General features: G+C 41.7%; 1 protein-coding gene and 1 pseudogene across 7 annotated transcripts in view; both read right to left on the reverse strand.

The window, feature by feature from the left end:
• Positions 1 to 25518, reverse strand: part of NEK10 (NIMA related kinase 10) — a 111057-nt gene that overhangs the window by 17752 nt on the left and 67787 nt on the right. For 5 of the 7 annotated variants that reach the window (XM_066627296.1, XM_066627294.1, XM_066627300.1 and 2 more), the window contains 7 exons: positions 25145 to 25358; positions 24536 to 24716; positions 24354 to 24440; positions 13140 to 13188; positions 11495 to 11532; positions 11244 to 11384; positions 4339 to 4439 (listed from right to left, as the gene is read on the reverse strand). In XM_066627296.1, coding sequence (XP_066483393.1) covers positions 4339 to 4439; positions 11244 to 11384; positions 11495 to 11532; positions 13140 to 13188; positions 24354 to 24440; positions 24536 to 24716; positions 25145 to 25358 — 811 coding nt within the window. The remainder of the gene's footprint in view (positions 1 to 4338; positions 4440 to 11243; positions 11385 to 11494; positions 11533 to 13139; positions 13189 to 24353; positions 24441 to 24535; positions 24717 to 25144; positions 25359 to 25518) is intronic. The other 2 variants (XM_066627297.1, XM_066627299.1) reach the window with 2 other exon arrangements.
• Positions 13323 to 13439, reverse strand: LOC136654705 (5S ribosomal RNA; annotated as a pseudogene).

A 25518-nucleotide genomic window follows, 5' to 3' on the forward strand; every position in this document is an offset into this window, starting at 1 on the left:
GCCAAGTGCCTGTAAAAGAAATTGAACAAAGTTGTCTCAGCCACTGGCTTTTCATTCCTGCTTCAGTTTTCAGGGACTCGGATACCAGATGAGTGGAAATAAGGTAAGCGGCTTACATAATCGTTTTTAAAAAGCTTACATGATTTTTCTCAGATCCGAATGAAACCTGTTGCCATGGAAACTGAATGGGAAAGGCTGTTGGCAGCCAAGAACTAACAATGAGAACTCTCCCCTCTTGAACTTCAGCTTCTGCTCATTAGAGAAGATCTGCAAGTGATCGCTTTAAATAAAACATCCTACATATTTTAAAAGTGTCCCACTTCATATCGGCTAAGACCACATTAAGGGAGGTGACCACTAGAAGGTCTGGGGACCATGACAATGGACTGGTCAGTGAGTTTATGTACTTCTCAGTTCCTGTTTTAAAGCCAGCCAAGAATGAAAGTGCAAAGCATACTTCTTGCTTGAATGGGACGTTTGATGACCTGGGAATTAGTTTGGTGGGTACAACTCATAGTAGACAAGCCCACAAAAGTATTGATTATTATGTTGGAAGATAATGTGCTGGAAAGGGCTGCCCAAACATTCTGCCTCCCAAGGCCAAGAAAGATCAGCAAATCCAGGCCCTCTGATACATTCCATAAGGACTGTCATGGTGCATCACCATTTCTCCTTCAACAGTACATTTGACAGTTTTGATATTACACATGGAGGCCTGCAAAATGTGCAGATGTGGTGTGCTTTTCTTTTTTAAATATTACACTGTTCTTTTCTTTCATCTTTCCTAAATACACACTAACTCTTCAGAAGCTCATTTAGCACTCTGCCTAATGGTATATTAGAAACATCTGCATTCAGTTTTGAAGTTTTATTTATAAATCCCTGCAGCTTGTCTAAGCAATCTGAAATGTCCCCTGACAATATACACCTCTCATCAGATTTTAACACAGAATTTGAATGTTAATAGAGTATTTCACAAAGCACTGAATTATACTTAGCGATTTCAACTTAATCCCCAAATTCAACAAATCCCCAATAGCATTCTGAGTTATTTTACCCATCTGATGCTGAAATTTAGAAGATTCCTAGTTTTGGGCATGGAAACTGTTGGGGGGGGGGGCGATTTATATAAAGCTAAGTTGTGAACTAGACTTGGATTATATTTGGAAAAAAATCCTGTGATGTGGAGAGCAGAGTTATTTCACAGGTTTAGCAAAACAATCCATACAGGAGAAGATATAAATAGTTTTTAAATTCTGCAGTAGGCAGTGCCATTCAGTATGAAAGCTTGCCTTGTCAGCATGTTTCAAGACCTTTTCCCAAGCCTCGTGAACAAATTCCAAAACTTTTCCTAATTAGACTTTGGGTGCAACCACTCCCTTTGGTCACATTAATCCACAAAAACTAGCCAAGCACAACTCTAAACTGAAGGACACCAGGATATCAAAAATGTCTTCAGAGTATGTAAACAGTGACAAATTTCTCTTGCTTCAGACCAGGTGATAAGAGAGTCAATGCAGCCAGGTATGGTACTACTTTTTTTAATTTAGAAAGGATCAATGAAATTAATAATGAATATTAATTATAGGACAAGGAATATATTTTAGCAAAAATCTGCATAAATTAACTTAAGGCACAATCCTCACCCCTTATGTTATTACTTTCCAGCACTGGCACAGCGGTGCCAATGGGACGTGTGCTGCATCCTGCAGTTGGGGGGCAGTCATGGAGGCCTCCTCAAAGTAAGGAAATGTTTGTTCCCTTACCTTGGAGCTGCGTTGCCCTTAAGTCAGTGCTTTCCAGCACTGACATGAGGGGTTAGGATTGCACCCATAGTTTGCCAGTATGACTCTTGCTCTGGAAAAAAATGTTTCATCCATTCAAAAGGGGGAAGTTGGTAACCCCTGATAAAAGAATTAATAGGTTTAAGATACAAACAAGGGAAGTAAGAAATCTTACAGCATGTGATAACGCTGCCCTAGCAAAAATGAGGTCTCAAACAAAAGCAACATCAAGAACACTGAATCACAGGATGACCACAAGGCATAAAGGAAAGATGGCCAAATGAAAAGATGGCCAATGACAATGAGTGAACGTTGAGAAATGGGGGAGAGAGTAAGAGTTACAGTTATAAACTGGGCTGAGATATCAGTATACAGGTGTGTGCCACATAACGACGGGGATATGTTCTCCTATCCCTGTTGTTATGGGATTAGGTCATTAAGTGAACATTCAATCCAATCTATTGCCTTTGTTGCGTAAACAGACACTCCCTGCCAGACACTAGTGGGCTGCACAGGCTCCTGGAGATAGACTGCCTCTTCTTTGCATTAAGAGTCTCTCTGTTGTGTAAACAGACACCCTGCTATGGTTATGGGAGATACAACTGCCTCATTAAGAGCATCTTTATTGTGCTTTGACCACCATCATATATGTGATCCGTTGTTAAGAGAATGGTTGTTAAGTAGTGCATACCTTTATTCCAATGTTCATTCTGCATTTAGAAATTACCAGTTAGTCCTAGATATAGAAAGCTGTTTAGTAAGCATAGAATCCAGAGTTGCTTGCTCTAGAGAGCAAGGAAGGAATTCTTGCTTAGAAAGAGTAATTCTTGTTGCTGCCCGAAAAGCACAGGTGACAGAATGAGCAGGAATGTATATAGAGATCTGCCAAAGGATAGGAATTTCAAGACAAATTCATTAAGACTGAGAATGTGGTAGTGTGGTTATCCTCTTCCAACGCTCTTTTCTTCTCTGCTTCTTCTAACTCAACTTTGCACAATTTATGCTTAAGCATCCTATTATTACCATAAATATCTATATGATCTACGCAATATAAAAAGTCTCTCAATTCACCAATGTCCTTCCTTTGGCACAATCCATTTGAATCAAAACATCATGGAGCCTGAAATTGTCTTGAAGAGGAATTATTTCAAGGTGCATGTATTAATTTTGTGATCCTATTGAATACAAAAGCTGCATAAGGCTAAAATCATCCATCCAGCTTTCCAGAATCTGCTATCTTTGTTCTTGAACATATAAGCATACCAAAATCTATTATCTGCCCTCTGTTTGAACTTGGTACTTTGTTGGTACTCATGCTAACACTGTATCATCATATTAATAAAATTGGCTTCAAAAGAACCTGCAGATAACCCCGTGAAGTTTTGTGATGTCACTCTGTTTGATCCATAATGAAAGAGTCTTACCTGACACAGAGCCATCATTGCTCATGACTCTAAGTACTGCTTGTAACAACATCTGAAAGGCTGGAAGATATGCTGGCATTTGCATTACATATACAGTGGGGCCTCCTTAACTGTGGGTTTAGCACCTGCAAATTTGACCCAACGTGCCGACCCATGTTGGAGAGCCTCATGTGACCTCCCAGATGCAACCAGGATTTGTGAAAACTAAAAGTGCCTTTGAGACACCTCTGGCAGGCTTTCTAAGGCCCAGGGCACCTGTGCATGAATGGAAGGATTGTTCCACTCAAGTAAGGATTCCTTCTGCTTGGGCAGAGACACACAACATGAGCAGAACGCTTGTTTCTGTTCATGAAAGGACCTCCTGACAGTGGAAGTTCTTGTTGGGATGCTACTCATGGAAAGTTATTCATGGACTATAATTCAGAACAGAACATGGTTCCTACCTAGAGGAAATTACAACAGTAGTTAATCAACATACTATTTTATATTTCGGTTGATGTGCTTAACATTACATTGTCCCCTTGCCCCACCAAAACCTCTAATTTATGTTCTGCCCTGAAGTAGTCTACATCTGCTCAAAAAACCCCGTCTAAAGACTGGGAATATTTTACAAGGAAGATAACAATGGGTTGTATTTTAGGGTTTCCTTCTTCCAGAGGAAAAAAACTCCTTTAGGAAGAAGGAAATCTTAGGATGCAACCCAACCTAATTTGGAAAATCACCTGAAAACAGGGAGAAAGGTTTGCAAATTTGCTCATCACCTTATCAAAGTCGAGGGATTGTCTGTGGACTAGGACATATAAGAAGCAGCAGTACAGGCTGAATAGCAGAATGAACAGTTTTTTTTAAGGGCAAAATTATTTTTAAAAGGAAAACAAAAGCATACTTTGGAGAATGTGTCCATGGTTTTCAGATTGACAGAATCAAAGGCTGCAGTCCTTTGAGCACTTTCCTGGGAGTAAGTTCCACTGAACTCAGTGGAACTTGCTTCTGACTAGACATGCACAGGCTTGGCTGCAAGGCCATAACTAGTGAAAGCAAAAATAAATGGCTCCGTTGAGCATACAGAGCCATAGCAACTAACAGAAAAGGATGAGCTATAATATTAAAGCAAAACCGGCTACACGCACCTGGGTGATGTAGATAATCTTGTGCAGCTGGATTAGAATCTGCTGAATAGGATCACTGATCTGGCGCACCTTTCGTTGTGACACAGCAATCCCTGCAGATGCTGCAGATGATAAAGCAATGAAAACCCATTTTGGTGTTTCCAGCATCTCTCTCAAATATGCGAACAGATGTAGAAGGCAGACAAGGAAAGCAGCATTCAGATCTTGCCACTGAATCTACTGCTTCCTCCCTTCCTTCAGAAAACAGAAATATTTACAAAAATTTCAACTAAACTCTGAAATAAATTCTAAAAACACAGTCTCTTTCCAGCGTTCCACAGGAAATGTCCTTACCTAACAGCAAAATATGTAATAACTAATAACCACAAACACAAAATGAGAGTCCTTAAAGAGCAGAACATTTGATGCTGTTTCATAAAAGTTGTCAGATACCCATTTTTTGTGTGTCCTTTCAGCATTCTGGAAAAAAAGGCAAAATCTTTTTTCTAGTCTTTCAAAACTATACAAGATCATTTTATGTTCGCTTTGCAAGTAGATGTAAAAATCCATAAAAGCAATTCAACTTTATTCACAGAGTTGCCTAAAGCAGAGTAAATTGAATCATTCCATTTTCTTTCTGAGTCAGTACTAGTGTATGAAAAAAAACATGCAACAAGATTTTCTATTTTTTTGTTTGCTTGTTTCTAAGATCAATTAGAATGCTTTACATAAACAGGAGTTCCTGCACATGACTCTTGGGTTTAAAATACAAATGTAGCAACTAATAACACATGGGGTTTTCTGAGTCGGTACGCGTAGATCAGGTTAGCCTTTTCTCCGCTGCTATTTACTGTTAGAATCTGTCATGAAATTAATCCCCGATTCTTGCAGCCACTTTTTGTGACACAAAGGCACTACAAGATGATTTTCATTTATCAGTTTTTCATGACTAGCCTTTTTTGTGTTAGCACTACCACACAATTGAATGCAAAGTTACCACCAGATAAACCACTAATTCATACATTCACAAGTTAGGTGCAAAGTATCTCTCATCAAATTGTCATATTAATTTTTCTACAGATGTTAGAATTTCAGATAAGCAAAACCAGACATTTTTGTAGGTTAGATTATTGCAACATGCTCTATGTGGGGCTGCCCTTTGAAGATGGTCTGGAAACTGCAGCTAGTGCACAATGTGGTGACTTGTATGGTTGCTGGAGGTTTGCAGTTTGACTCTGTTGGACCGCTGCTTTGGCAACTGCACTGGCTGCTGTTTCCGGGCCCAATTTTAGTTTTGACCTGTAAAGCCATTTACGGCTTAGGACCAGCGTATTTGAGAGACTGCCTTCTTCCATACAATCTGGTTCATTCTCTTCAGTCATCAGAGGGCCCTGCTGGTTGTTTCACCATCAAGAAAGGTTAGAGGGATGGTGGCCAGAAATAGGGCCTTCTCGGTGGTAGCGTCTATACTGTAGAATTACCTCCCCTTTGAGTTGAGAACAGCTTCTTCACTACTAGCCTTGTGGCATGGCTTGAAGACTTTTTTATTTTGGAAAACTTTTGATGCCCAGTAGAGGATATGATGGCTACTTTTTTAGTAACTGTTTTTTAACTGATGGTTTTTATCACTGCTGCTGTTTCGCTTTTATTCTCTACTTTATAGTTTTATTTGTATTCTATAGTTTTTTATGCATATCTTTTATTTATTTTAATTGCTGTTAGCACCTTGGATGAGAAAGGCAGGTTACAAATCAAGTAAATAATAATAATAAAATAATATTATCCAAGCAGCCATTTAGACTTTTGGCCTATGCCTTTAACATTTATTATGAACCCAAGTCAATTACTGCCTTTTCTGATAACACTCTGGATTCTGAAGAAAATTGGTTATGGCACTTAGGGAAGGAAATTTTAAGAGTTCTATTCTGTCAGACTAAAAAACAGAAGTCATCTGGAGATGACTGAGGAATGGAAAGAAAGAAAAAAATTTGGAATGGGAGAGGACAGAACCCCGGTTTTAAAATCCCAGACGCAATACAAGCCACATCTAACCTGCTCCTGAATTTTGTCTTAGATCATAATGGCTTGGCACCAGCCCTTCTATCAGTCTACTTGCCTCCTCCCACATTTTCATGACTGCTCATGATCAAAGGAGCACCAAAAAGTCAAACAATTTTTTAAAAAAATTCATTCAGAGGGATGTTGAATGGATTTCACAATACAGAGAAGTATTGCAATACTGAAGAAGATTGCAAATACATGAGAAAATGTAAGTATTAAAAAGAAGGTAAGCATTATGCCTCTGTCCAAGGACACTCATTTTACACTGACATCTGCAAGTATTCTTATGTGACAAAGCTAAAATATCTTATCAAGGCAGATTATCAGGGTATGGCAGAGCTGCTCCACCTGACTGATCTGGAGATTTTTTTTTTTACCCTTTCAGCATTGATTCTACAGAAAGATACCATTACTAAGTCTTTTCTTGAAAAAATAAGTATTCCTTTCAATGTTTCTGAACCAAAAGTCTGTCCACTGATAGCCTAAACTCCTTTGTGACTTCTTTCAATAAGATTTCAGACTATGGTCCAGTATATGCAGCCTGAAAACAAGTGAATCACCTACCTAAGCAAACAAGTACTACAACAATTCAGCAGACAAAAGTATACTTACAGCCCAATCCTATTCCAGACTGTGCTGTCAGGGGCAGGCCATTATAATAGCAGAAGAGCCTTCTGCGATTGTTAAATGGCTGCTGATGGACCAAGCAGCGGAGTGCTCCTTGGCAGTCACCAGAACTTGCTGTGCCCACTGGAGAAGGTAAGGTAAAGCAGTGGCAGGGCTGGGTGGGGAGTGATAAAATCTAACAGAGAGGGGGGGAACGGGGGTGGAGCGCTGCGGGAGGGGTGAATCCAGCAGTGAAGGTATATGCTGGATCCTATCTACCCTTTTCACAGCCTCCCTGCCCCCTCTGTCTCTTTGGACTTGTGACAGTTACAAAGATGGCACAGGTCTGAGGAGACTCATTGCGGAACAAGACTTATGGAGCCGTAAGGGGAAATAATTCCCTTTTCTCCTCCAAAGACTCCTGATCCCCCCCCCCCCGTTGAATAGAGTGTGCTCCTTTTTGGTGTGGCTGCACCTGTGGGGGAAGGGGAAAGGATAGGGACTTTAAACAAACCACAGGTAGTGAAAGCATTGACAGATTTGCAAAATCTGCAATTGCACTTGCCTCTTGACCAAAAAAAAGAAAAGAAAAGCGCAATAACCCTGATCTTTATTAGGGAAGAAGCTGCCATTTAGCTGCCAATACAACCCATAACTATTAAGAACAGTAAAATGATAATTAAGCATCTATTTATACAACTAAAGATACTAGTTTACAAAAAGTGAATAGAAACACCTAGCAATTCAAGCATGAGGTAGGTCCTAATCCTTGCATCTGTTAACATCACTTTTATATCATACTTTTATACCATAAGAACAGCCCCACTGGATCAGGCCATAGGCCCACCTAGTCCAGCTTCCTGTATCTCACAGCGGCTCACCAAATGCCCCAGGGAGCACACCAGATAACAAGTGACCTGCATCCTGGTGTCCTCCCTTGCAACTGGCATTCTGACGTAGCCCATTTCTAAAATCAGGAGGTTGCACATATACATCATGTTTTGTAACCCGTAATGGATTTTTCCTCCAGAAACTTGTCCAATCCCCTTTTAAAGGCATCTAGGTCAGATGCCATCATCATATGCTGTGGCAAGGAGTTCCACAGACCAACAACATGCTGAGTAAATAAATATTTTCTTTTGTCTGTCCTAACCCTCCCAACACTCAATTTTAGTGGACGTCCCCTGGTTCTGGTGCTGTGTGAGAGGGTAAAGAGCATCTCTCTATACACTTTATCTCTCAATCATGTCCCCCCTCAGGCGCCTCTTTTCTAGGTTGAAGAGGCCCAAACGCTGTAGCCTTTCCTCATAAGGAAGGTGCCCCAGCCCAGTAATCATCTTAGTCACTCTCTTTTGCAACTTTTCCATTTCCACTATGTCCTTTTTGGAGATACCAAAAGTGTATCTGTGATGGTCGCTTCAAGCAGCAAACTAGCAGGGAGACTGCCCACCTCCAAATGCTGACTCATCCCCACTGTGCCTCCTCCTCTTCCTCCCTGGATTGGAAAAACACAAGGGGGATGAAGCAGGAGGAGAGTGTTGGACTGATGCTCTGGTACACCACTCCACTTCCTCTTTCACTGTTCCCTTCTTCCAATCTAGGTAGTGGGAATGGCACAGAGGCTGGTACAAGGAGTTACACTTTCCCTACATTTAGATCTTTAATGTTTTGAGGAATTATTCTTACATGTGAAAAAAATCCAACTACCCCACTTTTCAGGGATGGGAACTCGAGTCAGGTGACTCGAGTTCAAGTTGCAAAAATCAGTGTTTTTCATTGTCTTGTGTACACTTGAGTCACATGTGTTGAAGACTCAACAAAACACTCGAGTCAAGGGCTCCTTGACTTAGCACTCATCCTCACACATGCAGACTCAAGTCTGTCTTTGTCTGGATGTGCTTGCTTACTTTTTTCGTGGCATGAAAGACCTTGTGGGGCCATCATTCAGACCAAGTGAGCAGTAGGCACGTCCTAGCCAGGTAGCAGGGAAGGGTTAATGTTTTGCTTTTGCATAGAGTGGGGGGCGGTGGGAGTGGGCTCTCTTGCTTATCTATGTAGGAACTGATGGTCAATGGATGAAGGATGGGCGGTCTGATTTGTTTCTTTGTATGAGGGAGAGCAGGAGGAGGTGCCCAAGGGGGTTCTTGGCTTGGAAGCCCAGGGAAAAAGGAGGCAGGGAAGTGGGAGGGGGAGGTTCGGAGAGATCACATTTTCCAATCGCGTGACTGCTGTGAGCTCCATTGTTACTTGGGAGAAGGAAGCCCCATTGTATGACCAGCGCAAATGGGACAACTTCTCAGTAGAGCTGCAAGGGATTGAGTCATCCCGGTAAGCCTCGCAGCTGCTGCATGTGACCCTCCTCCTGCTTCTGTCTCTGCTCTCTCGCCGTCTGTCCCACCCCCTCCTGCTCTGTTTACAGATGGGATGGGGCAGTAGGGGAGTGTTTAAAGAGAGCTCCAGCACACATACACAGCCTGGCAGCAGGTCCATTTTTTCTGCGCCTGACAAGTGTATCAAAAAGACTTGTGACTCAAATTCTGGGCTCTGGGCAACTCGGAAAGTGCCCCTGTTAGGACTCACCTTCGAGCTGTCGCAGGGGCAGAGACTTGTGACGAGTCAAGCCATGCTGGATTTGCCCATCCCTGCTGCTTCTTTGAAATGTGTTCATATGTGAAGAGGGAGGCAATATTGTAACAGAAAAGCAGTAAGTGAAGTGAGATCCCTTGGCTGATTATTAGCTGACAATTATGCCTCCCAATCATTGTTTTTAAAGAATTGCTGTATTGGTTGTTGGAGGTTTTCTTTACATGTGATTATGTGTAATATGTAGTTTGGATTTGACAGAGCCTACGTCACTGTTTTTATTAAACAGAGCTTTTATTAAAAAGCTCTTAGCTTTTTAAGATCTTTTTTCTATTTTTCTTGCAACACGCCAATATGGTCAATGTCATAAACCAAGAGTAATGCCTGGCTCTTTTGAATCACATACAAATCATAGAATACATCTGGTCAGTTTTTTTTCCTCAGAGAGCCCTTCCTGGTTACTTCCAGAAATGAAGTTGGTGGTGATGGGGAAGAAGGATTTTCAGCTGTGATGCCTTGATTGTGAAATATTCTCCCTAGAGTGGCTAGCCTGGTGCAGAATTCAATGTCTTTTCAGTTCGAGGTGAAAATTCTTTTGTCTATACCGTTTAGACTTGTTTGAACTTTTTTTACACTGTTGTTCCACTGAGGCCTTTTGTTGTTCATTTTCATTCATTTTATTTAACTTACGGTTATTGTTTTTAACTGCTTGTTACCACTCTGGAATACTCAAGAGCAGGATATTTACTTATTATAATACATGCATATGCACCTACCTACTTATGTGCTATTCTTTCCTTGGCCTAGCCCATCCCCACTTCCCTTATCCTTTCCTTCCTTGAACTACCCAAATATATAGCTAGTGAAATCAAATTGGCATCCCTCCCCTTATTTCCTCTTTGTATTATATTGTAATGTGTCAAAGTTTTTAACTTAACCCATTTCTGTGCAGCCCACAGGTGTACAAATTTGATCCCTGTTGCATATATGCAACATTGGGCAGAAATGACTTAAGTGAAAAACTTTTAAAGCAAAGATTCTAAATTGAAACTACCAAATTCCTATTCAAATAAAGTTCTTTTTTTTGCCAAGAAAACATCTACACCAGTGTTTCTCAAAGCGGTGGGTCGCAACTCACCACAGGAAGAGAACGGGTGCCCCAACAACATTGCAGTAATCATGGCACCGCGAGACCCAGGGGTATGTAGACATATCTGAAGGAGTAGCGAAGCCCCCCAGAGGGTCCTTGAGGCTCGTAGCCACCTTTGCAAGCCTCCCCTCTGCAGCAGTGAGCTCCATTTTGCAACTGGAGCTCACTTCCGGTTTTTGATCGGAGCTCCGACTGAAAACCGGCATGAGCTCCAATCGCAAAACAGAGCTAACTGCAGCAGAGGGGATGCTTGCGGAGGGGGCTGTAAGCCCCCAGGACCCTCAATGGGGCTTCCCAACCCCACCCCAGTGTGTCTACATAACCCTGGGTCCCCACAGTGCTGCAACTGCTGTGGCACCATCAAGACACACTCCCCTCCCAGTCCCCACCCCAGCCAAAACTTACCAGAGGTTCTCAAACTCCTGGAGAGTTTGAAAACCACTGATCTACACTATAACTAATGTAGCTTTCATTCTGTGTTGTCTTACAACTAGTTTGAGTGCAAAATTATACTATTAAGTACTACCATGATCTTTCAGATTGCGGAGAATCACTGCTGGAAGGCTATGAGATTTCCACCCTGTCACTAACGAGTCCTCTATTTTCATAACGTGGGGCCTGAACATGAACGAAGGAGCTTTCAGAAGCAGATCAAGAGGCAGCAAAGCTGAAGAAATAAAAGAAGAAACTGTATATGAAACTATAAAAAGTATTTCTTAAAGGTTAGAAATGGTAAGATGAGTTCACATTCAAGTCTAGTTGCAGCTGTGAAATTACCTGGTCTTGGTCTGGATCCTGGAATACCAATATACTCTCTAAAAAAGAGGAGAGAGTTTTGATAAGAAAGTTGTTCCAAAGTGAGACGAACAACCTCATGCAAGAAATTCAGTCCACCAGCCTTGTGGCCGTCTGCAAATATGAAAAGAGGAAGACTCCATGGCACCAAATCTTAACCACTGCCGCAAGCGTAACAAAAATAATCATAGGCAGTGGAAGAATTTTCATCCTGGCTCTTTAAGATACTATGAGACTCTCTAAGTTGCACAAAAGAGGAAGGGCATCAAAAACAAAGTAAAGGTGCTCTCTCTCTCTTTTTATTTAAATGAAAAAGGTTTAGTTTACCAATGTTGCACAATGGTTGTTACTCTAAAACAGGGGTGCCCAAACCCCTCAAGCCCTGGCCCTGGGGCCACTTGCAGCCTCAAAGACTCCTAATCTGGCCCTCAGGGAGCCCTCAGTCTCCAATGAGCCACTGGCCCTCCAGAGATTTGCTGGAGCCCACACTGGCCTGATGCAACTGCTCTCAGCGCAACAGTCAACTCTTGCATGAGCTGTGGGACGAGGGCCCCCTCCACTGCTTGCCATTTCAAATCTGTGATGCAGCAGTGGCAGCAAAGGAAAGGCTGGCCTTGCTTTGTGCAAGGCCTTTTACAGGCCTTGAGCTATTGCAAGACCTCCATTCAGTCATACAAGTTCCATCTCTAATATAATCATTTATGTAAATTTATTCAAATTTGAAATGTAAATTAATTCATTTTTTCCCAGCCCCTGACACAGTGTCAGAGAGAAGATGTGGCCATCCTGCCAAAAAGTTTGGACACCCGTGCTCTAAAATAAGCATGCATAGAATTGTAGCCCTGTAGCCACATCCTCTAGTGGATTACTCAGAAGTAAGTAAACCCAGGTAACTGTACAAAAGATTGTAGTCCAAGGTAACTGTGTTTATTGAACTAAAATACACACTTGCATTTGATTTTGCAGCAAATAGCAACTTATGCGGATTTTTGGCAAGAAAACAGCATCTCCCCAAGCGCCAAAGTTTCAAACCAGATTGGGCCTCCACAGCTGCTTTTTGACAGAAAAGGGATACTTCTAGAATACTTGTTTTAAGCCTACTGCTTAAGAACAGGCTGAATGTAATATGTAATAATATGTAATGTGTTGTAATTATGAGTTTATACCAAGTATTTTTTTCCTCACAATGGCTTTGAATGAAATCACTACCTCTCACTGTTTTCTACTATTAATTCTTATTAAGGACCATATTGAGAGTCAAAGTAATGATGCATATTAATTCAATATGTATACTGACAAAAATGACAATGAAAGATTCTATATATTTATTTCATGCCAATAAAAAAAAACCCAGAAAAAACAACAAATTTGGCTGGGAGGAACTTGGTGTGAACTTATTATTATTTTTTTAATGTATGTTAAATTAAATTTTGTCCCTTTTGTTCATGACTTGAGAACTATCTGACATCATGTTGAATTGCAAGCTTGCTATTCAGACCACTGGAAAAATATTGCGCCATTTCACGCTTTTCAAAGTTACTGTGCACTATATTCTCACCATGTGGCAGAAGTGAGTAAAAGAACCAAATATTTGACATTTTTCATTAATTTTACATTTCAGACTTGCCTTGCTTGAGGTTGTCTTTCAGAAGCGCTAAAGCTTCGTTTTATAATACCTGTAACAAAAGCACAATGGGTATATTCTTAGTGCTGAAAATATTTTAAATGTCTGAAATAGATGCAGTCTCCCAACATTTTGGTCCTGTCACAGCATGGTTGGCAACCTTCAGTCTTGAAAGACTATGGTATAAGCCTACAGCACCCGGTATTCCCAGGCGGTCTCCCATCCAAGTACTAACCAGACCTGACCCTGCTTAGCTTCCGAGATCAGACGAAATCGGGCATGTGCAGGGTAACAGTTGCAAGCTTTAAAAGAAACTGGTAATAAAAGTCAGTACTAAATATAATACGTATAGCATTGTAAGTAGTGCATGACCCCAAATATCACATTTTAATCAATTTGCAACTTTAAACAGAACGTTCTACCAACCTGCCATAAGATCTTGAATGAATTATTATTAAATGCATTTCTACTCTACCTTTTGAGCCCTCAGTACCTTCAGGGAAGCTCAGAAATGTGTAAGGGAAAAATGTAAAAAGAACAACTGTCACCTGGTTAATCTTTTCTTATTTCAAGGCATGTATGGAATATTTATGTGCAAATGTGTATTTGGTGCTGAGTGCCTGTTGGGAAAGCACAGACCAGGCCAGTAATGTGATTTTTCATGGATTGATAGTGAGGCTTCAGATCCACAGGTGAAAAGAAAGTCCATATTTTTAATTAGCTGACCAATCACTCTCCTGTTCTGTCTAGCTGCCTCAGATGGAGATTGCCTGCTCCAAAAATCAAATTACGCAACTGCACTTTGCTGGTGCAGCTGCGGCCACCACCTCTTAGGGGGTTCCTGGTTTGGAAAAAATAAGCTGTTAACAAAATCAAAAGGAGTATACCCAACTTTAGCTATCCATGGCAATTAAGGAGGTACATTAATGAACCAAGGACCTGGTCACTGCACCCTCAGCCAGGTGCAAAAACAAACATCCATCAAAGACCCTCAACTAACAAAGAAATGTCCCTTGATGAGTTCACCTCACAAAGGATCTCATTGGATTCTGTGGGTGAAAAACCTAAAGATACCTTGGTTGCTAGACCTTTGTGATTGAATTGTTGTTTCTTGGTCCTTAACTGATTTTTCACCCTACCTTACATCTAGTCTGTGGAGTGTTTAACCAAACCCTTGTGCTGAGTGGCACCACCCCAATTCCAATCACAAACTAAGGACCATGGTTCCAGATGACACCCAGGATTGGTAACTCCTATTCCCCCCTTTTCTTTCCACTCTTTCTCCCTGAGTGCAACTGAAGCTGCTATGCCAGTGCAGATGGACAGTTAACCTTTTTGGGCCACTTTCCAACATGCCCATTTTCATCCAGGAAACCAGCTCTGGCTCTCTTGCTCCCCTTCCTTTGTTTAAAGCTTCTTCCTAAGTGTTTTGGACTTGCTTCACAAACCTTTTTATGCTTTTAACCCCCTCTTTAGTTAGTGGATTCTCTTGGCAACCTTGCCCCACAAATTCTTGCAATGCATCACACTCAGGCTGCAATCCTAACCACACTTTCCTGAGAGTAAGCCCCACTGAACAACATAGGACTTACTTCTGAGTAGACCTGGTTAGGATTGTGCCCTCAGACTCACACATACAGAACATCAACCTTGGTTGTTGGTGAGGCCTTGTTACCAATCCCAAAACTCCCCTCTAACTTTCAGTATCTGTCTTGTCTGTAATCAAACTGAAGACATCCTTGGTGCCTGCGATATTCCTTCTCTCTGTGTCAATGTTGCATGTGAGTGTTCATTATAGTTTCAAACTGCTTTGGGGAGGCCCATGATCTCAGGCTGCCATCAAACAAATCCCCTTAATCAAGAATGATAAGGTCAAGGAAAATTCTATCCTCCAATTCTTTTGAGAGGCATGAGACATCGGTTAAGAGGAGATATTCATTGGGATAGACTAGCTCCCCCAGTGCAAGTGGGTGAAGTGGCTTCATTGCTTGCCTCAGGGCTCATGCCTTGCCTATAGCCCTTCGTTCAGGCTACTGAGAGTAGCTCTCCAGCCATGGTTCTTCACTATCCAAAATGCAGGGAAATTTCCCTTTTCTCTGGCCCTTAATCTCCTGATTTCCTCTCCTTCCTTCCTTCATCTCTTGAGTTCCCCATTTTCCTAATTCTGGATCTCTCTGAAGAGTGTGTTGGCATACTTCAGTCTCGGAAGACTATGGTGTCACGCTCTGAATGGTGGTTCTGGAACAGAATGTCCTCTCCAGTGTGCGAAGCCTGGGTAAAGTAGGTATGGAGGATAGGCTGTTACCCATGCAGCAAATCCCCCCTCTCCACGTCGCTAAAATGGTCCAATGGAAAGGCAGAGGCCAATACGGTTGGTTCCAGCGGCGTCGCAGGAGTTGCCAGAACGTGACTGTGTTCAGCCATGAACTGCCTCAGGGACTCCAGCTACGGATTTTGCCTCGAGGTTGACTCCTGAAGCCTTTTCCATAACTGGATGTAGCCACAAGGCAGTAGAGGTTTGGGACCAGAGTTTTGCTTCTCTCAGATGAGCTGCCTTCCCAGGCTGACGAGTCCCATGTACCCGGTGGCTGTTTAGTTGCCTCTTACGACAAGTACAGCCAAACTGAGGGCCTATTCTTATCCCCAGCCCCCAGGGGAAGAAGTTCTCTGAAGAACACTCATAATTTCTCTATGTTCTTTTACCCATTTCTTTCCCACTCTTCACACTCATGCTGCTATGTATCCCTTTTTATCTTTATGGATTTCTTTTTTCCTCCCCCCTAATCCCCCCAACAAATGTTTAAACTTAGGGTCTAACAGCAAATGAATGTTTAGGACTAGTTAGGCATATTACATTGCTCAGTTAGCTTGAATGAATGGGCAAGTTTAACTAGACATTGTTTAATTTCCCCTCCCCATTATTTTTAACTATCACAAAAAATTAGTTTTGTTGCCCCTTTTACTCTCATTTCCGTCATTTGCCAAACCACAGAACTGTGCAATTAGCCACAATGAAGGATCCCTGCATGTGCATGTTATGTACATTTAAAAAGCACATTCAGTAACACAATATAAGTTATAACACTTATTAGCAATTCCCATTACTTTCTGGCCCCTTCAGAAAAAGCTTCTAGCCTTCTAGCAGTTAGGTCTTCTAGCCTAACCATTGATGTTACAAAACTGTAGTGCTAATGTGAAGTACGTAGCAAACTTCTTTTGTCCATTTTCAAATTCTGTACAGTACCCAGATTTGGATTCTAAACTAGTCTTGAATGATCAGAATGCATTTCTGTTTGTGCAAATCATTCCCACCCTGGTTTGCACCAATTTCTCCATTCTCCATCAGTTACAGCTGCTATCAGTTGTAATATTCAGGCAGGTAGACACAATTTGGGCTGAAGAAATTTGATGCCTTTGGTGAATGTACTATATCCTAAAATAACTCAGTGTGAAGCATTCTGTAGTTCCTGATCTGAGTACCAAGCAAAATAAGGGATATGGCGTGCACCACCATTATGTACAGACTAGTAAAAGACTTGTGAGATCATTTAAGAGATGCACAGCTCCTGCAATGATACTTTTGAAAGTATACAAACATTGTCATGAGAGAGGAGCTGCACTAAAAACTACTAGATTGGAAATACTGCACAAACCCATTGCTCTTATTTTGAAACAGGTGAGTCCAGTAAGAATAATCTTGCTTCCATTCTTATTAGGTTTTTAAAATGTTTTCTATTTGTTCCTCCTGCACAGGCTTTGCACAATGCCTTTAAAGCCTCATTTCAGTGTGAATTTGCAAATCAGGATGTGATAGACTGTACACAGATAGTATATGGCTAACATCAAGGTAGTGCAATTACTAACACCTTCAAAGAATAAAGAAAATGAAAGTAAAGCTCTATATTCACAGATATTTTATGTCAAGAAACTAGGGCACAAAACTGAGCTCATTTGTGTCCTGTTGACTGCTTGCTTAAGGTAAAGTAGGGCACATTGAATACAAACAATTTCATAGAGGAGAAAGAAAGATCAGGTGGGGAAAAATACCTAGAACCTTTCTTTCCCTTTGTTGTTTGGAAATCCTCACAGTTGATGTCGTCTCTGGAGGGTTTTCTGAGTCCAGCAGAAGGTATGCGCATTCACCCTCCACTGTGCTCATGACTGTAATAAAAGAAAAACGGCTACTTCTGCATTTTCATAAAAACCAGAAATAATATTTTTAATGCCTTATAAAGCACAGGGAGGCCCAGGGAAGCCTGAATTAGCTATTTTTTCACTATTTTTTACAGTCATTCTGATTCTAGAAGCAGCTGCAGGTGGACACATGCGGCCTCTGCTGGGCTCAGAAAACCATCCGGAGGGGAGGGGAGCAAAGCTTCCCTCTGGAGAGGGTGCATGGGGGGCCCGTGGACCTGATCCATGGTTAACTGAAACTGAAGCCTGCATGTTAGGGGGGTAAGAAGCAGAACATTAACAGGAAGCAGAAAGCGTGCAGGCTGCCTGCCTGCTTGCCACATTCCTGTTCTAGCAACTGTAAAAGAAAGAAACATGCCTGCTTGCTAATGAAGAAAAGAGAAGGTAATGAATGGGGGTGCAGGGGGCTGTGGAGAACCACAGATATTTGAATCTGTGGATACTGAATATGCAGATATGGGAGGACACTTGTATTTTAATATAGCTCTTCAACAAAAAAGCAAAGGTGCAGAAAAATAAATTTAAAAAAGTTTTCTGTCCCAAAAGGACTCACAGTCTTAAAATGATACAAGGGGCACACCAGCAAACAGCTCCTGAAAATAAATGCTTTCCTGGAATGAATAGAGAATCTGCTCTCCCTTTGTCAAATATAAGAGAACCACCACCAAAAGGTGGCTCTTTACCCAGTTAGCAGGGGTTCTTAGGGGCATCTAGGTCCCAATGGGCATATAAGAGACCTAGAGACCTGTCTGTTTCTACTGTGTCTCTCCTGGCATGAATTGAGCCCAATCTGTCTATCCCATCTCCAGTCACATCCAAGGCACACAAGGTCATCATCTGAAAAGACCTAGGAATCAGTCCCATTCATAATTAATTTGGGAACACTGGATTCATTTGCAGATTCCCACAAAAAGTTCCAGTCTTCCTGGATTAATCACACATTAGACCAGACTGTCAGGAAGTCTTCCCATCTTCTAATGCAGGGTTGTCCAACATAAGACCTGCAAGCCGGTTACGGACCCAGGAAGGTCTATATTTGCCCCCTGTCACAATTGGGCTCTCCCAAGTCGCTCTTTCAGTGGTGTCGCTTCTGCCGAGACTCTGGGAGGGAGAAGACCTCAGAAGGCAAGGAATGCTATGTGGAAAGGGACAGACCAAGAGGGGTGAGAGAGGGAATAATGGCCTGCATGATAATTGGGCTCTCTCATATCTTGAAAATATGATCAAGATTTGCACGTTTTCTCTTCTATTACTTGCAGCTAAAAGTTTCTATGTGAGAACTAAGTGCTTATTTCTGGCCATCATCTGCTTGGCAATATCATTTCCTGCTAATGAGGTCACTTCTGGCAATCAGCAGGCACCACAAATGCTATTCAGCACACTCTTTGAAATGTGTTTGACAGTCCTGCTCTAATGTGTCTTGGTGCATGTGTGGAAGATCACAATTTAACATTCGAGGCTCTCTGAATGTGGCATTAAACTCCCATCTCATCCCTAGACAGTTTAGGTTGCAAGATGCTAAAAAATCATGTTATGGCACGCAAGTAGCAATGTGTTTTTTCAAGGTCTAATTTAATGTTTATTTAGTGCTGCTAATGTGCCAGATGCTCTGGTAAATACAGAGATGATACTACTTGTTGTCCATTAGGTTTTCAATCTAAACAAAACTGAAGACACACAATTTTAAAAGATGAGATGGAAGATGGTTTCTTAGTTGCAGAAAGCCCAAGAAAATCAAATGAGGTTATAATAGGAAAGTTTTTGAGTATCCCTCCCCTGCCATAACATACTCTTACGGCCCAATCCTATTCAACTTTGCAGCACAGATGCAGATGCAATGCAGCCCTAAAGTAAGGGAACAAATGTTCCCTTACCTTGAGGAGGCTTCTATGATTGCCCCTTCATTGCAGATTGAAGCGCACACCCTGTTGGAACAGCTGCAGCAGTTTTGGGAAGTTGCATAGGATTGGTATCTTAGTAAGATCCATCAATACTTCAGCCTCAAGCTAAAGCTACAGTTCAACTAAAATGTGTGACTTTCTATCATTATTTTCTTAATCCTGCAGTGCTACCATTTTAGAAATGCTGATTAAAATTAATGAGTTTATAGGCAATGCGTTTATAGGCATAAGAACATAAAAACATAAGAACAGCCCCACTGGATCAGGCCATAGGCCCATCTAGTCCAGCTTCCTGTATCTCACAGCGGCCTACCAAATGCCCCAGGGAGCACACCAGATAACAAGAGACCTCATCCTGGTACCCTCCCTTGCATATGGCATTCTGACATAACCCATTTCTAAAATCAGGAGGTTGCGCATACACATCATGGCTGGTACCCCAAAATGGATTTTTCCTCCAGAAACTTGTCCAATCCCCTTTTAAAGGCGTCCAGGCTAGACGTCAGCACCACATCCTGTGGCAAGGAGTTCCACAGACCGACCACACGCTGAGTAAAGAAATATTTTCTTTTGTCTGTCCTAACCCGCCCAACACTCAATTTTAGTGGATGTCCCCTGGTTCTGGTATTATGTGAGAGTGTAAAGAGCATCTCCCTATCCACTCTGTCCATCCCCTGCATAATTTTGTATGTCTCAATCATGTCCCCCCTCAGGCGTCTCTTTTCTAGGCTGAAGAGGCCCAAATGCCGTAGCCTTTCCTCATAAGGAAAGTGCTCCAGCCCCGTAATCATCTTAGTCGCTCTCTTTTGCACCTTTTCCATTTCCACTATGTCTTTTTTGAGATGCAGCGACCAGAACTGGACACAATACTCCAGGTGTGGCCTTACCATCGATTTGTACAACGGCATTATAATACTAGCCGTTTTGTTCTCAATACCCTTCCTAATGATCCCAAGCATAGAATTGGCCTTCTTCACTGCTGCCGCACATTGGGTCGACACTTGCATCGACCTGTCCACCACCACCCAAAGATCTCTCTCCTGATCTGTCACAGACAGCTCAGAACCCATTAGCCTATATCTAAAGTTTTGATTTTTTGCCCCAATGTGCATGACTTTACACTTACTAACATTGAAGCGCATCTGCCATTTTGCTGCCCATTCTGCCAGTCTGGAGAGATCCTTCTGGAGCTCCTCACAATCACTTCTGGTCTTTACCACTCGGAAAAGTTTGGTGTCGTCTGCAAACTTAGCCACTTCACTTCTCAACCCTGTCTCCAGGTCATTTATGAAGAGGTTGAAAAGCACCGGTTCCAGGACAGATCCTTGGGGCACACCGCTTTTCACCTCTCTTCATTGTGAAAATTGCCCATTGACACCCATTGACATTGCCCATTGACATTGACACTCTCTGCTTCCTGGCCTCCAACCAGTTCTTAATCCATGAGAGGACTTGTCCTCTAATTCCCTGACTGTGGAGTTTTTTCAGTAACCTTTGGTGAGGGACCGTGTCAAACGTCTTCTGAAAGTCCAGATATATAATGTCCACAGGTTCTCCCACATCCACATGCCTGTTGACCTTTTCAAAGAATTCTATAAGGTTCATGAGGCAAGACTTACCCTTACAGAATCCATGCTGACTCTCCCTCAGCAAGGCCTGTTCGTCTATGTGTTTTGAGATCCTATCTTTGATGAGGCATTCCACCATCTTACCCGGTATGGATGTTAGGCTGACCGGCCTATAGTTTCCCGGGTCCCCCCTCTTTCCCTTTTTAAAAATAGGCGTAACATTTGCTATCCTCCAATCTTCTGGCACCGTGGCCGTTTTGAGGGACAAGTTGCATACCTTAGTCAAGAGATCTGCAACTTCATTCTTCAATTCCTTAATAACTCTTGGTTGGATGCCATCAGGGCCTGGTGACTTATTGATCTTTAATTTATCAATGAGGTCTGAAACATCTTCTCTTTTAACCTCTATCTGACTTAACTCCTCGGTTAGGAGGGGCCGTTCGGGCAGCGGTATCTGCCCGAGGTCTTCTGCCGTGAAGACAGATGCAAAGAACTCATTTAATTTCTCTGCCATCTCTAAGTCTCCTTTTATCTTCCCTTTCCCTCCCTCACCATCCAGAGGGTCAACCGCTTCTCTGGCGGGTTTCCTGCTTCTAACATATTTGAAGAAGCTTTTATTATTCCCCTTAATGTTGCTGGCCATGCGTTCCTCATAGTCTCGCTTGGCCTCCCATATCACCTTCTTACATTTCTTTTGCCAAAGTTTATGTTCCTTTTTATTCTCCTCATTAGGGCAAGACTTCCATTTACGGAAGGAAGCTTCCTTGCCCTTCACAGCCTCTCTAACTTGGCTGGTTAGCCATGTGGGCACCCTCCTGGATTTAGTGGAACATATTAGGTTTGTCAGTGGAAGCAAAGTGTTTCCACAAAAGCAAAATATGGCTATCAAATTAAAAATACTAATCAATGCTACAATTAAAACTGCATTAAAAAAAATCACAATAGGGATTGAACCAACTTGATAGCATCTGGCATGAGAGTTGATAGCTTCAAAAGGAGATGCTACTTCCTCCAAAACTTTGCTACAAAATTTTAAGACTTTTTATTGTCTTTTAAAAAAAAATACCAATTCCTTCTAGTTTAGTAGGGGAGATAGTGAAGTCATCAAAACTGTCAATCACTTGGCACTTTAAGAAAAAAGGAAGGAAAGCAAGAGACAAGACAATACATACTTCCGCAAGTTGTCTTTCTTACATTAAAAAAGGGGGAGGATCCCACAGAGTGGTCAGCCCTCAGTATGCCTCAGCAGGGACACATGCAAACATTTTTACCTAAGGGAGGAATTTAAATTAAACAGGTATTTCTATACTGCCTTTCTTGGTCCTCAGATTTCTCCTCGGACTTTATTCAAGGCAGTTTACATAGGTAGGCTAATTAAATCCTTGTAGGGATTTTTACAATTTGAAAGAAGGTTCTATCTTTCAAGAAACCACAACATTCAGATGTTTCTTTCTGATCTGGTCGCAACATTCTGGCCTCCTTCCTCCCACGCTCAGAGCAGATGGAATAACTCAGCTCAGTTTGCCAGCTGCTTCAAGGTCGCACGGTGCCGGTGGCCTCGAACTGGCGACCTGTGGATGTTATCTTCAGGCAAATGGAGGCTCTACCCTCTAGACCAGAGCTCCTGCCCAAGGATAATAATTTCCCAAGGTCATTATCATTTTACAAATCCTAGAATCTGGTTTTCAACACAGAATTTGTGGCTCCCACAGAATTTCACCTTTTATATTTAAAAAAAACAAACACAACTATTTTTGCTTTTACAACGGTGGATAAAAATAAGTAAAATGTGACGGTTCAGAAACCCACATAGCAAAGGATTCAGAGCTCCTGCATCTCTCACTGTGACCTTCCAATGTGAATCCTAGACCCTGTTTTTACAATACTTTTGCCTGCCAATGCACTATATTAGCATTTCTCAATGCTGGTCCCCCACCCTACCACTTCTCATGGTCCACCTATTGGAAGTACCACCGAAAGTAACTGGTGATGATGTTTTCTCCAGTTCCATCCAAATTGGAAGGCCAGATGCAACATGACAAACACCAGTAAGAGGTTCAGGGCAGATGAGAGGGCTTTTTCAAGTGCATGAAAAGTTCTGCCCAATGAGCTGAGCTTCCTACTGCAGCTTGTCATGTTGCTTAGCTGGTCATATTGTGGGGTCTTGGGGTCCCAAGCACACCATCGGACACCACCTCAAGTACCACTGGGAGTATGAGTACCACTGGTTGAGAAACATACTGCTCTATTATCTCACACTGTTTTCTCTGTATTATTCAAGTTTCTTTTTCTCACAAAAACGTTTTTCAAAATGCGACTAACTATGCCCTAGCCACAAAATGTATAACAATATGATCTGGATTTATTGGTCTAGAATATTTTTAGGGCTGAATTAAAAACTTTCCAAATATAAATCTTCTCTGTGCCACTGTACCACAATCCACAGGGGAGAGAGATGTGGAACTCAGTTTCCTCCAGTCTATTCAGCATTCAGATCTTAAACTGTACTTCAACTTGAAATCACTATTCATAAGAAAAGAGGTGTCATTTGTTTACCTAATCATGTACCTCTCTGTGATATTGCAAAACAGAGTGACATACAGACGGATAATTCAATGAACAATGGATCTAGTATGACAAGTTTTACCATATGCACAATTCACAAAGGTTTCTCCCTGTCCTAACAGTGATCAGAGGCTCCCTCCACCATGTTATAAAATGTGTTTGCAGTCCTCAGGCTAAAGACTCATTAAATCAACAACCAAATTCTGTTCAACATTAATGACATTGATATGAATCTGACACCACACACCTTCCACCTTAAAAAACAACAACCTAAGTTCTGGTATACAAGTATTAAAGTTCCAACATCTAACTACCATAACTTCGTCAAACAGCACACACTTAAATAATGGTTCCATGTCATCTTTATCTTCTGTTACATGATATACAACTCTTTCTCTTCAATTTCTTTGGCAGTAGCCTTATACTTCAAAAGAAGGGGAAAAAAGTATTTTTACCAGCTTACTTTTGCCATTTTTAAAAAATAGAAAACTGAGGAAATATGCGACATCATTTGTAATAAATGTTGATTGAACATTGTGATTTTGTGTTTTGCTAGGACAAATCAGGGCTGTGAATCAGGGCTCATTCCTCAAATCACATCCCATTGCATTTAGGCTGGATTGCTGGGAGTCACGCTATCTCTGCTGTTCCCTGTTTTGATTGGAGCTCTGATTAGAAGAGGATGCTGCCAGAATGACAGCAGTTCAGTACTGGAACACTTTGCAATCTGCTTCACATAGAAAGTTTCGTGCCAGGTCTGGCTGCCTGGTATTGGAATCTGATGAACTGTTCACTCGGTTTGAGTGTCATGACTGGATCTTTGAAAACCAAACCCTGAAAAATTCTGGATCAGCTCCCAAAATGCCACCTAAGACCCATAACCTGTTGTTTCAACACCTGCTCTAGTGAATACATCACAGTTTGTTCAACACCAACAGATGAACTTCCAATAACACTGAAGGCTGGAAATGCTGTGCAAAGAAGCTTACCAAATGCTGAATCTTTGAGAGGACTTGAACTAGAGCTGCTGGAATTATCTGACATATCCAGCTCATCATCTAACTCTGAGAAGACATCTGTGTATAAAAAGAAATACAGAAATGAACTTTTCTATCCAACTATGATTAGCATGCTAAAAATACTAATGTTTTACTTGCTTGTTCATGACCACCTTTTTCCAAGTTTTCCAAAGTGCAGTTATCATCTGACAGGGTTTCATCACCAGTTTTGTCTTCATCTTTTCCAGAGGGTGGATGAAAGTTTTCAGACAGATCAGTATTTTCAGAAAATTCACTTTTTATACTGGCTGCTCCGCTACTACTGCTGCTGAGGCTTGACTTCTCATATTGTTCCTACAAATGAAAATGGAGACATTAACAGGGCAGCTCTCAAAAATGCATTTTCAATGTTATTGAGCTGTTGCCTAGCCATATTGGCATAGCAAGGGGTCACCATTTTCAAAGTTATTGAGCTGCTGGGTTGTCTCCAAGTGGCTACTGTTGTTTGTTTGCTGGTATCTTCAGAGATCTGCCTGCTTCAAAGCCCTGACCAAGCATGTCTGTAAACATGACATCTGTAAATCAAGGAGCTTCTGTAATCTGCATCATATGTACCTATATATTTTTGGAAACCTGCAGTAAATGTTACATCACAGGCAGGTGTCAGGTATGGGACTAGGCCAATGCTCCACCATATCCACATTTCCAACTGGCTGAATTAGTTCAATGACAATTGAGATTTGCATAACAGGGGTTAATAAAGTGACAAAATATATACTCACATGAGATAATTTAGCAAGCTGAGGGTGACACGTCACTGCGCTCCTATTGGCCTCCATGAAATATCTCTGGGTACGCTTTCTCTCACGTTCCAATTTCCGCTCTAAGACAAGCTGGGAGACTGATAAACCATCCAAATACTTCATCATAGCATCTGATAGCATTGAGCTGACCTCTACTATATCAGGACGACTCTCTGCATCAGGGGTCAAGCACCTACCAAAAAAACCTCCATTAGTGACACAATCTACACAGTAACGATAATCTAAACTGACATGGATTTAAGCAAGTCCCACTATAACAGTAACAGCCCACTCCAATGCATGTCTACTCAGAAGTAACTTCCACTGACTTCAATAAGATCTACTCCCAGGTA

Source organism: Tiliqua scincoides, chromosome 5 (genome assembly GCF_035046505.1).
Source record: "Tiliqua scincoides isolate rTilSci1 chromosome 5, rTilSci1.hap2, whole genome shotgun sequence".
In the NCBI taxonomy this organism is placed as follows: domain Eukaryota; kingdom Metazoa; phylum Chordata; class Lepidosauria; order Squamata; family Scincidae; genus Tiliqua; species Tiliqua scincoides.